The 12,956-nt window shown below is 46.8% G+C and overlaps 2 protein-coding genes across 8 annotated transcripts; both read left to right on the forward strand.

The window, feature by feature from the left end:
* The first annotated feature begins 94 nt into the window (after positions 1-94).
* Positions 95-6,335, forward strand: aldh6a1 (aldehyde dehydrogenase 6 family, member A1). The gene is made up of 12 exons (XM_037448689.2): positions 95-271; positions 623-667; positions 1,924-1,998; positions 2,366-2,527; positions 2,646-2,724; positions 3,630-3,932; positions 4,164-4,285; positions 4,546-4,735; positions 4,830-5,011; positions 5,291-5,470; positions 5,816-5,914; positions 6,011-6,335. The coding sequence occupies exons 1-12, from the start codon at positions 233-235 to the stop codon at positions 6,113-6,115; spliced, it is 1,581 nt and encodes a 526-aa protein (XP_037304586.2). The 5' UTR covers positions 95-232; the 3' UTR covers positions 6,116-6,335.
* Positions 6,336-7,078: 743 nt separating this feature from the next.
* On the forward strand, positions 7,079-12,876 carry LOC119194567 (ectonucleoside triphosphate diphosphohydrolase 5-like). 7 transcript variants are annotated; one of them, XM_037448694.2, is made up of 15 exons: positions 7,079-7,202; positions 8,086-8,193; positions 8,291-8,662; positions 8,919-8,998; positions 9,113-9,256; positions 9,655-9,730; positions 9,979-10,014; positions 10,267-10,355; positions 10,457-10,539; positions 10,720-10,781; positions 11,038-11,139; positions 11,299-11,442; positions 11,649-11,705; positions 11,791-11,906; positions 12,336-12,876. In XM_037448694.2, exons 3-15 carry the CDS (start codon positions 8,395-8,397, stop codon positions 12,417-12,419), a joined length of 1,341 nt encoding a protein of 446 aa, XP_037304591.2. In that variant the 5' UTR covers positions 7,079-7,202; positions 8,086-8,193; positions 8,291-8,394; the 3' UTR covers positions 12,420-12,876. The 7 variants fall into 7 exon arrangements, with proteins under 7 accessions (XP_037304591.2, XP_037304593.2, XP_037304590.2 ...); XM_037448696.2 differs by having other exon boundaries at positions 8,298-8,662; XM_037448693.2 differs by having other exon boundaries at positions 8,086-8,662.
* The last annotated feature ends 80 nt before the right edge of the window (positions 12,877-12,956 follow it).

Raw genomic sequence — 12,956 nt, forward strand, 5'->3', positions numbered from 1 at the left:
CGAATGGTGTCACGCGCAGCTTTCACAGATCAACAAATCATGCGCTGCGCTGCTAGCGGTTAGCATCCCAACCGACGACTGCTTGTAGCTCTGTTGCGAAGCGCAGCACAGTCTCCCACCGCTCTGTCCTCTGCAACGCGACTGCTAGCTGAAGTTCTCTTTGCTCTCTGGTGTCTTTTTGGGTCGGTTGAAGGGCTTCGGAGCAGGAAGAAGAAATTCCCGACACGCCACAATGGCAGCAGTTATCCTACGGTCCCTTTTGAACAAGAAGGTGAGACACACTCATGCTCGTGCGTGACATGACGGTTGCTCTTTGTCGGACGTTTATGCAACTCTAATGAGCTAACAACGTGAGCTGCTAGCTAACAAAGTCGTTAGCCAAACAAACACGATGCACACAGTCCCTTCTCGGCTTTACAAACATTTAAAAGTAACCGTTCTGTGCAAGTTAACGTCAGGTAAGCAACGTCTTGGGGGGGAGGGTTTATATCGTGTGTTTGCATCGCCTGCACACAGGGGTCAAGCAATACTCGGACATGGCTGTCACTCATTAACGTTAGACCTTGGGCATTGGCTTTAATATGAATTGATGTTGACTAATGGTGTATTTCAATTATTGCAGGTGCCCGTCCAGTTGGGTCGCGTGTGTTACTCATCCTCGTCAGTGGTAAGAGGCCCCACTGACTTCTGTAACTCTGCAGTGAATGAATGAATCCACCCGTGAATGAATTAATGCATGAAGGCTAGCTGTCAGTTTGAGAAGTCACCAAACAGTTTTTTTATTGTGATTTATCATGCACTCATTTTCAATGTTAAACCGAACATCTGTTAATGTTGGGGCCCTCGACCTCAATACTGTCAAAGTAACACGATTTTTATCAAAACGTAAACTGTTTGTTTTGTTGAAAAAACACTTGTTATCTCAGACAGAAGACTATAATATATAATATATCTATATAATAAACGGCATGTTTGATGTCAGTATTTAAAATGTTACCTATTGTTACTCATTAAAAGTATCTTTGTCAACTTTTGTTATTTAATGTAAATATTTGTTAGACGGATCACATTTGGTTGTCAAATCATTGAATATTTACCACGTCAAATATTTTAACAATTAGTTTTTAAAAAATAGGATGTTTCTTGTTGGACACAATATCCCAAATGTAGTTTTTTTTATTTCTAATCAGTCTTCATATCATCCAATTATACGTGCGAAATTGGAAATTATTTAGTTCAGGTGAAATTCAGGTTTCAGAATTAAAATATCAGTGAAAAAAAACTCGATTTAGACCTTTGATTAAATATTTGGATGTGCTTCAAAAGGGATATTTAAACATTGACGGTAGCATTCCGTAATTAATATAATATGAACAACTTTCTGAACCCTTGAAACTTTGCATATAAATGTCTAATTGCACTTTGTACTCGTTGCATACTCATTAACTACGTCCTAAGTACATACGCCGTACATTCCCTGAACGGCACATGTACCGTTCACTGAGCTTCATGCTCAACTGTTAATGCAGTCGGTCACATAGTGATCAATATTGACAGGAAATGGATACGACATCAGTCCAACTCCGATGTAAGAAATCCACGGCCAAACCGTCACTGAGAAAGCTTAACATGCTCAAAAGGATTAAGTGTTTTAATGGCATTATGCCTTCTGGCTTATTTGTGTGCACTGAATTATTTCAGTGCTTACACTTGAAATACTTGACAATCAGGCCTAGAATAAGTGTCTTATTGGATTATGACTCGGCGGCTGTAAATTAAAAAAAATATGTGTTCAGAAGGACTTCAAGTCGAAGGTAAAGCAGTCTAAAAAGGCAGAGTGATGGATGGATGTCTTTAACGAACCTAACGATGATGTAACCAGACAGGAAGTTGAGTTAACCATGTGGCTCTGTGATCCTCCAGCCCACCACCAAGCTGTTCATCGATGGCAAGTTTGTTGACTCAAACAGCTCCGAATGGCTCGACATCCCCAACCCCGTAAGTATTCATAGGAGAACCGAATCCAACCAGCGTAGTGGCTGCCGTAACAAGATCCCTGCTGAAAGCTGGCTGCAAATAACCAGTACGATTTCATATGAACGTCGTTGTGGGGGGGGGCGTGCAGTACCGTTTCAAAAAAATCAAGCCCAGTCTACAAACCAGTGATGGTTCATACAGTCCTAAAGTCCAGCTTTGTTGTAGTTAAGTTCGTTAATTATAAGCCTCTAGCAAGGAAGTGAAAAGAGTAAAAGTCAGTCATAGCACACATCCGATCAAATGTCAAACCTGTGAAGGATAGAAAACAAACGCGTTCTTGTCATTATTGATTCAACGCACGCCTCATGGACTCTCTCCCGCTCCTCAGGCCACTAATGAGGTGGTAGGACGTGTTCCCATAGCGACGCAGGGGGAGATGCTGGCAGCGGTGGACTCGTGCTCCAGGGCCTATCACTCCTGGTCCGAGACCTCCATCCTCAGCAGGCAGCAGGTCTTCCTGCGCTACCAGCAGCTCATCAAGGACAACATTGTACGGGAAATGGCCACTTGTTGGCTGACTCCGTTGTTGCGTTACTCTCAAGAATTTCTTCAATTAATCGTTGACCCTTTTGTTAATTTTTTTTTACTCACCGCTCTCGTGTTTTCAGAAAGAACTGGCTAAAATGATCACCTTGGAGCAGGGCAAAACTCTCGCCGATGCAGAGGGAGATGTATTCAGAGGACTTCGTGAGTACGGCGTCGCCTTCCCAGTGGGCTATTGGGTTTTGTTATCCTGATTAGATTAGAGTGCTGGTGACTATAGAGCGGAGATCAAATTTCCCCCCGTTGAAACAGTTGTCTGTAGTATCTGTATCTCCTGGTGAAATGTCCGTCTTTGGAAAAGTTTGAAACTAAGTGGCTGCAGGGTGTCCGTTCTACTAAAGCAACTTAAAATGAATAATGAAGCAAGGCTTCTGTTTTGGGCACAATGGCGAATGTCTTGAAGCTTAATTGAACAACTTCTCAAGATGCTTTCAGTGTCAAAATATAACAACACAAGGGTTTACGGAACCAGTGTCCCTGCAACATCACACTGTTGACACCTGATGTTAAAGTGTGCCTACCTGGTATGTTTTTATGCAAAGCACTCTGGAGGCTCTGCTGTTATTTGCATGCTATATACATTTAATTATGCAGTTCCCCTCATTAAGGTGCACTTTGGCCGACTTGCATCAACAACAACAATAATGTTGAGAAATGAAACGAGTGATGCTCACTTGCAAATAGAGGAAGCTGTATTTCTGGTCGTTAGAAGGCAGAGCTGCCAAGTTATTTTTTAAATATTTGGTACAGCTCCCAGTTTTGAGATGGCCGAGTTATTCTGGCACGACAACTTCCAACTTATCAGCTGAAAAACAGGGCACATAAGCAGGTGGGCTGCCAGCATTAAGGATGTCCTCACAAGTTCGACAGGAGTTCACCCACAGGGGGGAAAAAACAACAAACAAGAGGCTCTAGTACAAACTGCATAATGTTTTATAATGTAGAAATGTAAGAGATCTCATCATGACTTGTAGTTACGCATCCATTAGTGTATTATGGGCCTCGTATGTCTTGGTTCACATCATCCCTTCTCTTCATTTCCCCCCCAGAGGTGGTTGAGCACGCCTGCAGCATCACCTCGCTCATGCTGGGGGAGACCTTGCCCTCCATCACCCGGGACATGGACACGTACACCTACCGCCTGCCCATCGGGGTGTGTGCTGGTATCGCCCCGTTCAACTTCCCCGCCATGATTCCGCTGTGGATGTTCCCCATCGGCATGGTGTGTGGCAACACCTACCTGATGAAGCCCTCGGAGCGGGTCCCCGGGTGCACCATGATGCTGGCCAAACTGCTGCAGGACGCCGGAGCACCAGATGGCACGCTCAACATCATTCACGGCCAGCACGCGGGTTAGTGCGCGTCTCCTCCCCCCCCCCGCTAAACGTATACCCCCCCCCCCCCCTGGAAATAGGGGGGGGGGGGGCGCATTTAAATAATATTAGATCTCCCTTAAGTAATTCATGAGCGTTTTGAGGAACGAGGGTTTGGATCTCGGTGTTGGCCTTTGTGCTCTTGCGCTGCCTCCCCGGTGCAGAATGGACCATCCAACCGCTCTATCCGCTTTGTGTCTTTTTGTGCAGCGGTGAACTTCATCTGCGACCACCCGGCCATCAAAGCCATCAGCTTTGTGGGATCCAACCCGGCCGGAGAGCACATCTACGAGCGGGGATCCAAAAACGGCAAGAGGGTGCAGTCCAACATGGTAAAGCAGGACAGGATCAGTGGACTAAATGGACTCTCCTTACAATCAGTCTAAACTGAGGTGGTTGTTTGCCATGGTGACCCGCTTATTAAACGCTGTTGCATCGGTAACGCACAAAAACATATGCAGCGAAATGTTTACTATTCTGTTACCAGGGAAACCACCGACACCTTAGCTGTCAATCACCGGCGTTTGTAACATACGCAAAATGAGCTCTGTGCAACTGGAGAGAAACCCTACGGAGCACGTTTTGTTTACAGGGTGCCAAGAACCACGGCGTGGTGATGCCCGATGCCAACAAAGAGAACACCATCAACCAGCTGGTGGGGGCCGCCTTTGGAGCCGCCGGCCAGCGCTGCATGGCCCTCTCCACCGCCATCTTCGTCGGGGAGTCCCGCCAATGGGTCCCAGAGCTGGTGGAGCGCTCCAAGTCGCTGCGCGTCAACGCAGGTAACGCCAAGGTCGCCCGCGGCAACCGCCGGTGGGAAAAAAGAAATTTGTCACGACCCTGCCTTTTGTTGACGTGTACGTACGTGTCCTGAAGGTGATCAGCCCGGGGCAGATGTGGGTCCCCTGATCTCTCCCCAGGCGAAGGCCCGGGTGGAGTCTTTGATCCAGAGTGGGGTGGACGAGGGGGCCAATATTCTCCTGGATGGGAGAAAGGTCAACGTCAAAGGATACGAAAATGGAAACTTTGTAGGACCGACCATACTGAGCGGTGTCAAGGTGAGTTTGCCTTTTGTCAGTTACTGAAAATTCTTAATAGGATCAAATACAGGAGAAGAATGATAGGATTTTTACAGAAAGATTTGTTTTCTTTACTGACTGCAGCCTTTGTGGTTTCTGCACTCTGAAGCATTTCTTCGCACTCATCGCCGTGTGTTAATATAACAAACCGTGTACATGCTGGTACCTTATGGACTGTTAATGACACCTTGAGCAGTAGATGTGATATGCAGGAGGAAACTCTACGATCTAACGTGACGGTTGTGCTGTTCCCTTCAGCCGAGCATGAAGTGTTACAAGGAGGAGATCTTTGGACCAGTGCTCGTCATCCTGGAGGCTGAGAATCTCGACGAAGCGATTTCTCTAATCAACAATAACCCCTACGGCAACGGCACCGCCATCTTCACCACCAACGGGGCCACGGCGCGCAAGTACACGCACGAGGTGGACGTTGGCCAGGTGTGAATTTTCTCTGCTTAAACACAGGAAACTATATTAATGCCAAGTGTTAATATCTAATGTAGTCATTTAAAGTCTCAAAGGACCTAATGAGGGGGAAACTCCTCCCTCTGGGTTTTCTTGCATATTAACAGTTAACCTATCCAATAGAAGTAATAATTTGAGAAAAAAAGGCTTTGATATCTGAATATCATTTAAAGCTGAAAAATACAATGTTCACGTTCTTGATAAAATAATTCTTTATACAACATAACCAAGCTTTTGTATAGACTATTGATTAATTTATTGTGATAGTTTGGCTCTATCTCCATCGCCTAATCGGTGTGTGTGTGTGCATTTGAACAGATTGGCGTGAACGTGCCCATCCCCGTCCCCCTCCCAATGTTCTCCTTCACTGGCTCCAGAGGCTCATTCAGAGGCGACACCAACTTCTACGGCAAGCAGGTAGATGATGTGTTGGATCATTAAAACGCTCTGCGTTGAAATAAAAAAAAAAAAGGGTGTGGACTGCTTACACTGCACTTTTCTCTGTGCCACCAGGGCATCCAGTTCTACACTCAGATCAAGACTGTGACTTCCCAGTGGAAGGCTGAGGACGCCACTCTCACCAGCCCAGCCGTCACCATGCCAACCATGGGACGCTAAAGCGACAGCACTTCCAGCAGAACCTCGGGAGACATCTCGTACGCCTTTTTAAGATTAAGCCCAAGGAGGGAAATGGGGGAGGAGGAGGAGTTCCATGTCCTGTTTTGAGATGTTTTCACACTGGGGATTTATTAGCTGGTGTTTTTTTTTGTGTGTGTTTTTTTTTTTAAACATCATCCATCCATAACAATGTTGTTGCACAAACAAATGCAAATTACTCCTCATACGGAGACGCGGGAGATGAGCTGGACCCATGCGATGAATGAGCCTCTTCATGGGGTCCTCGTGTTTGTACCCGTTTCCTCCTCTTCACGTCCGGTCCTGACCCATCGGTCTATGGATGTCATAGAAGTCTGTTGTATTAATGATCATTTGCATAACGTGGTGTCACTTTTCTTTAACGCTATGGTGGAATTCAAAAGGATCACAGATTCTGCTTTTGAAGCAATGAATTCAAACGTCTTCCAACATTACCCCTCCCTCCACCCCCTGTTTTGTGTCTTAGCTTGGTCGGTTTGTCAGAGCGGTGTGTAGATGACGTGGGAAGCTTTTTGCAGGAGCACAAGTTTTCTGTTCCACTGTTAAAGCTGAAATAAGGGTCGTAGTTCTCATAGATTGTATTGCGTCCCCGTGTCTGGACGCGGTTCGGGGTTTTTTGTACCGTGTCGTAGGCATCGATCTTTTTATTCTGATCATTGATGGTAGCAAAGTTAAATTTCTGACTTTTACATAGACTTGACTTCTGATTTTCTCTATAAACCGTTTATAATGAAACCAAAGGTGCTTGACATTTCAAATTATATCAAATAAATTCACCTTTAACAATGTGGAGAGGACATCAATGTTGTTAATTATTGGAATAAAACTGTTGGAATTTATCTTTTTGCAACGATCCTGTTCTTCATTATTCATTGCGCAGTTACCTGAGCCAACATTTTGGAGCCCTGTGGCCAGAGGAGGTGCATTAACACATTAAGGCCTTAATAACGTGCAACTTGTTTTTCTGGTTCTTCGCCTCGCGCCCTGTCGCTGAGCTTCAGGTGACGTCACGACGCGCCTGCTGCGATCCGGTGAGACGAGAGTCATGGTGAGCTCACGGTGTTTCGGAGGGTTCTGACGTCAAATATCCACCTGCCGTGTGTTTAATTGTTTGTTTTTCAAGGTTCTAGCTTGCGGCTGTTGGTTAACTATCGTTAGCTCAATCACGAACTTCACTTAGCTCCGCTAGCATTCATGCTAGCTGGCGCTGTAAAGAAACGTGCGTTGACCGAAGCGCTACGTAACGGTTCAGAAATATAAAGCCAGAGACGTTTAAATTTACTCTCCTTTCATCGCACTGGCACCAAACGTGGCCGCATACCGACGTTTTATCGGGAAACGTGTTGTAAAGTGCATTAGGGAGTGAAAACTAGTATACGTACGTAAGTTACGTTGTAACGTTACGTCAGAAAAGTCGAATGCCAGTTAAACGTTCGATGTAAGCGATCTGAATCACGTGAACTTATTTAACACTTACCGCTCCTATAAACCTCCTCCACTGACGTCACAGCTGCTTTATTAACGTCACACGTAAGAAGCACGTTTGTATAATTAGAAGTGGTGTGTGTGTGTGTTTAATTTGATTTAACCGTGTTACAACCTCATACAAAGTTATAAAACCAGAGCTTCATGAAACACTTTTATAGACACACGTGTTTTAGTTCCACAGATTTAATTTACACAAACCAGTTCTATCGATTTATTAGGCCACACATGTTTTCATATTTAGCATTTTCTTGCAGAGCGTTTAAATGACTATTTGAATACATTATTTGTAACTTATTCCAGACTTCAGCTCTCGTTAGATGCCTAAAATGTAAATCTCCAATTAGGAATTCACGGGCAGTACGATTCATTACATAAAAATGTCACGTTTCTCGCTCACCGTTCCCCGACCGATGCTTTAAATAAATCACAATTCCTCACTTCAGATATCTGAGCTTTGCCGAGCACCGCCGTGCTGGCGTGTATCGATCGAAGGTCAGAGGATTGGACTCCAGCAGATGAGATGTTCCCTCACGCTGGCGTCGACTCAGCAGGTAGGAGGTTGACTCTGTGGCGCTCGTCTCCGGTTGGTCGACGCGTCCGACTGGGTGTGGTCTAACCTGAACAACTCTCGTGGCTTCTTCTTGGGAGGCTTCAGTTTGCGCTGCTTTTTGGGAGCGGCTCGGGCCCATTTGATGGAACAGTAGCCCTCAGGTGCCCCAAGAAGAACGCCTACGGTATTTGCCTCCCACGAGATGAAGCTCGCCGGGCGCCTCCTGCTCCTCCTCCTCCTCCTCCTCCTCGCCGTCGGCGGTCACGGCCGTGTCCGGGTCAAGACCCCTTTCCTGGGTTTGACCGACGGCTTTGGGAGCCTCCTTCCCAAACTCAGCCGCCCGGCCAACCACAGCCGCATCTTCTACGCCGTGATGTTCGACGCCGGGAGCACCGGGACGCGCGTCCACGTCTACACCTTCATCCAAAGTGACTCGGGTAACGTCGTCTCACCTGCTTCCTCCACGCAGGGTACAATCACCACCACGTGTGTTTACTGCAGTCAGGTGCAGCGCCAACATCTGTATGCACACACATCTGTAGACACTTTCTGTACCACTTCCACTCGTCTTCAGTTACTTTTGAGTAAATAATCCAATTTGTCAGGGCTATATTCTGCGTATGTACGCTAAGCAGATTTAGGCCTCTTAATGCTTTTAATAGCCGCTGCAGATTTGATGTGGGCGGATCTTGTATGTTTGTTTTTTTTGTTGTTGTTTTTTTGTAGAGGAGCTGCCAATTTTGGACAATGAGATGTTCCACTCCATAAAACCCGGATTGTCGGCATACGCCGACTCTCCCGAAGCGGTGAGTTCATTGTCAATTAAATTGAGGTTCCCTCCACGCCGCCTACTCACCGCCTTTACCCGCCGCCGCCGCCGCCGTCGTTGTTGTTGTGGTCGTTTGTTACTGTTCTTGAAGGCCGGCCACACGGTGAGGATGTTGTTGAAGGTGGCCAAGAAGACGGTGCCTCGCCTGGAGTGGAAGAGATGCCCGCTGGTCCTCAGGGCCACAGCTGGACTCCGGCTGCTGGAGGCCGACAAAGCCCAGGTTCTCCTGGAGCAGGTAGCGGAGACATCTCTCTCTCACACACACACACACACACACACACACACACGCTCACAGCAGAGTGCAGTTCGCTCTCATGGGGGATTTGTTAGGCGCTACGCTGTCTGACGTTCTCCTGGCAGAGTGCAACCTCTTACCCGGGGGAGGTGGCGGGCGGGGCGGAGGAGGGGAGCCTTTGGGTTGTTGTGGTGCACGAGACGAGAGGAACGGGCCTTGTTATCGGAGGGGTGTGAGCTCAGTGTGGAGGGGATGAGGCACTAATGGGGCACCTTGGAGGATAAATGATTCTTCATTAATCCCTCCAGGCGCAGGGCCCCTCTGGATGAGCTTTCCGTTACAGTAGATAACATTAAATCCTCGGCTCCGCTCGCTCTGCTCCCCCCCTTCTTGCACAGGTTCAACACGTGTTCGACGAATCCCCCTTTCTGGTGCCAGACGGCAGCGTCGGCGTAATGAACGGCACATACGAAGGTACCGCCGCTCCCTCGCCGCGGAGTTGTTTTGTGACCTTAAAAGTGTGTAATTAGGTGGTGAAGAGCCGGTTGTTGTTGTCTGTTCCGCCTCGGTGTCGGTGATTCGTCAGCATTTCAGCCTCAGAGCTCTTACTCACATGCTCGTGCACGCTGTGAAAAATTAGTTGTCAGCTTTTCTCGAACTTACTCCTGTGTGTGTGTGTGTGTGTGTGTGTGCTTATTTGTTTGTAAATGTCGTCAACGTAGGGATCCTGGCTTGGATATCTGTGAACTATCTGACAGGTGAGCACTGGGATCAGTCTTTTTTTTTTTTTTTATAGTCACAATTTCACGCTGAATGAACACTGCTATGTTTTCGTTGCCCAAAGGTGCGAAGCCTTGATCTTTATCAGGCTCCACATCGGGATTTTACACCTTTTTTTTTTTTTTTTGCTCGCTCAGTCTGTCAAATTGGGCTTTTGAAGATAGCATCTAAGGTGTAACTGATTAGCGCTTCTCTGTTGGCTGCTGGATTAAAGGAGAAACTGTTTTCAGGTCACCTGAGCGCACAGGCGAAGAGCACAGTGGGAATCTTGGATCTGGGGGGGGGGTCCACGCAGATCACTTTCCTGCCAAATCAAAGGGTCTGGTTTTAGTTCTTTGCTTTGCAAGCGTCAATATTTTTTGCACAATTTAAACTCTTAACTGATCCCTAACCGACTCAATCGTTCTTATTCTATTGCAGGAAACCATTGAACGTGTCCCTGTCGCTGATTACGTTGCCCGGTTCGGGATCCTCAACACATCGTTCGAATTGTACACTTACAGGTGACTCATTTACATCTCATTTTATTTTATTCCAGCAGGATGCCACCGATTTAGTTCATTTATGACTCCACTTTTTTTATAAACCAGGGTAACTTCTATTATCTGTTGAGTCGTTCCATTTATACAGCCTGCGTCCGGCTGCTTTTGTAACCGCGCGACGATCCTTTTGACTCCCTCCAGTTACCTTGGAAACGGGCTGATGGCGGCGCGACTGGCCACGCTGGGCGCCCTGGGCGCAGAAGGTACTGGTGCTGTGCACAGGGGGGGGGGGGGGGGGGGGGGTGAGAGTGTCTCTGAAGGATGCCGAGACACGCATCCTCTCGTCTGTCCTTGCTGATCATTTTTTTTTACTTGATACCGAGGGTGGACTTCTAAAGTCTTTCCCTCTAATGAACAAGTCAAGTGAGACCCCGAGGTGAATCTGCGTTAACCGAGTCGACCTCGTGTTGTGAAGCACTCAGAGCGGGATGGAGGAGGTGACGTCTTTGCTCTCGACAGGGTTGGAGTGGCGCGTCTTTAAAAGCTCCTGCCTGCCCAAGAAGTTCAGGGGAGAATGGAGCTTCGGGGAGCTGACATATCGAGTAAGCGGAGACCCGGATGGTACGTTCCTCTGGTCTTAAAAGTATAATCTGTCAGTAAAACCAAAGATCCTGCATAAGGAATGATGAGGTTAAACCTAGGTGTTTTTGTAAATACGGTATTCAACATTAAAAAAAACGTGAGGACTGTCATGTTTCAAACTGTCTGTCTGTCCTCCAGGTTTTGCCGGGTACAAGCTTTGTTATCAGGAAGTACTTAAGGTGGTGAAGGGGATTATTCATCAGCCGTACAAGCTGGAAGACAGCAATGTGTTCTACGCATTCTCCTATTACTTTGACAGAGCTGTGGACGCAGGCCTAATCGGTGAGCACACACACACACACACACACACCTACCTATCGGGACATTATCACCCTTCTCAGTGGATTTGAAGAGCTATGGGTGTGCAATTAGAAATGTCGCTCCTATTATTAGTGTCACGGGGCCGTGCACGTGGATCTATACTTCTCAACAAATGCAGTAGCGTTTTAAAATGTGTGGAAGTTGACCCCAGTGACCTCCTGTTGCAGATGAGGCCCACGGAGGGATGCTGGAGGTCAGAGACTTCAAGAAGAGGGCTAAAGAAGGTGAGCGGGGCAAAGCAGACCCGAGGCCCTCGTCCTCCCAGCAGAATGTTCATCCTCACGCACCTTTCCCCCTTTTACCTGTCAGTGTGCGATGAGATGACCAAGTCCCCTCCGGTCAGCCCTTTCCTGTGCATGGACATGACCTACATCACCTGTCTGCTCAAGGATGGGTTCGGCTTCAAGGAGAGCGCCGTGCTGAAGGTGAGCGTTGCGCAACACCATCAACGGCTCGTTGGGGGTAGACGCACAGGGAGTGTGTTTAGGTCAGACTGGTTGTGTGGACCTTTGGTGCTAGCTGAGTTAGCTTAGCTTCCTCCATGCTGCTCTGCACACGGCGACGATGATGATGTATCCGATCACACAAGAAATGCTCCTCACTTTAACATTCTGTAACTATACTTTAAAACGTTTTTTGTGACAGTCACTGATATATGTTTAACAACTTTGTAAATATTTAGTTTTTCCCATCATGCTATAGCTGTGACATATATAACACGTGTACTATGTAAAATCTATACCACATAATAGAAAAATAATTCTAAAACAAAGCTTTGGTTAATTTTTTTTATTTGAATAAATACAAAAAGGCATTGAGTGATCTGCTGTCTCCCTCCCCCCCCCCCACTCTAGTTGACTAAGAAAGTGAATAACGTGGAGGCGAGCTGGGCTCTGGGCGCCATGCTGGAACACTTCCACAACCTGAAGATCCAATGAAGTGAGGCGGAACAAACCTGGGATCCCCCCCCCTCCCCCCACACACACACCTCCTTCAGAAGGGCACTACTCACGAGTAATTCTTTTAAACCAATTATTCTCAAGTGCAACAGACGAGGCTGTAAACGCGCGCTGCAGGTTGAGTGACTGATGTTACCAATAACGCTCAGTTAATGCGGCGTTGGGATTTACCGGATAAACACTTGGTTTGAGATTGATGTTTGTGTGTTTAAGGGGCTGATTAACGAGGTGCCGGACCAGTGTGTGTACATGTAGCCAAGTGGTGCCTCGCGGGTTGTTGGTAATGAGGATGTGTGTGTGTACACACACACACACGTCAGGTTCATTTTGATCTCTGTCACATTGAGTTTTAAAACTAATTTTCTATTAGACAATTTCATCATTTCTTTTTGTTTACAATGAAACACGTTATACTTTCATAAACTTTAAAAACCCGTCTCAGTATATTTCTTTGGGAGTATTTCTTTTCAAAAACTTGAGGAAGAAGGTTGTTTGTACAAACGTTGCCGTGTCACG

The sequence above is a fragment of the Pungitius pungitius genome, chromosome 20 (assembly GCF_949316345.1).
Source record: "Pungitius pungitius chromosome 20, fPunPun2.1, whole genome shotgun sequence".
In the NCBI taxonomy this organism is placed as follows: domain Eukaryota; kingdom Metazoa; phylum Chordata; class Actinopteri; order Perciformes; family Gasterosteidae; genus Pungitius; species Pungitius pungitius.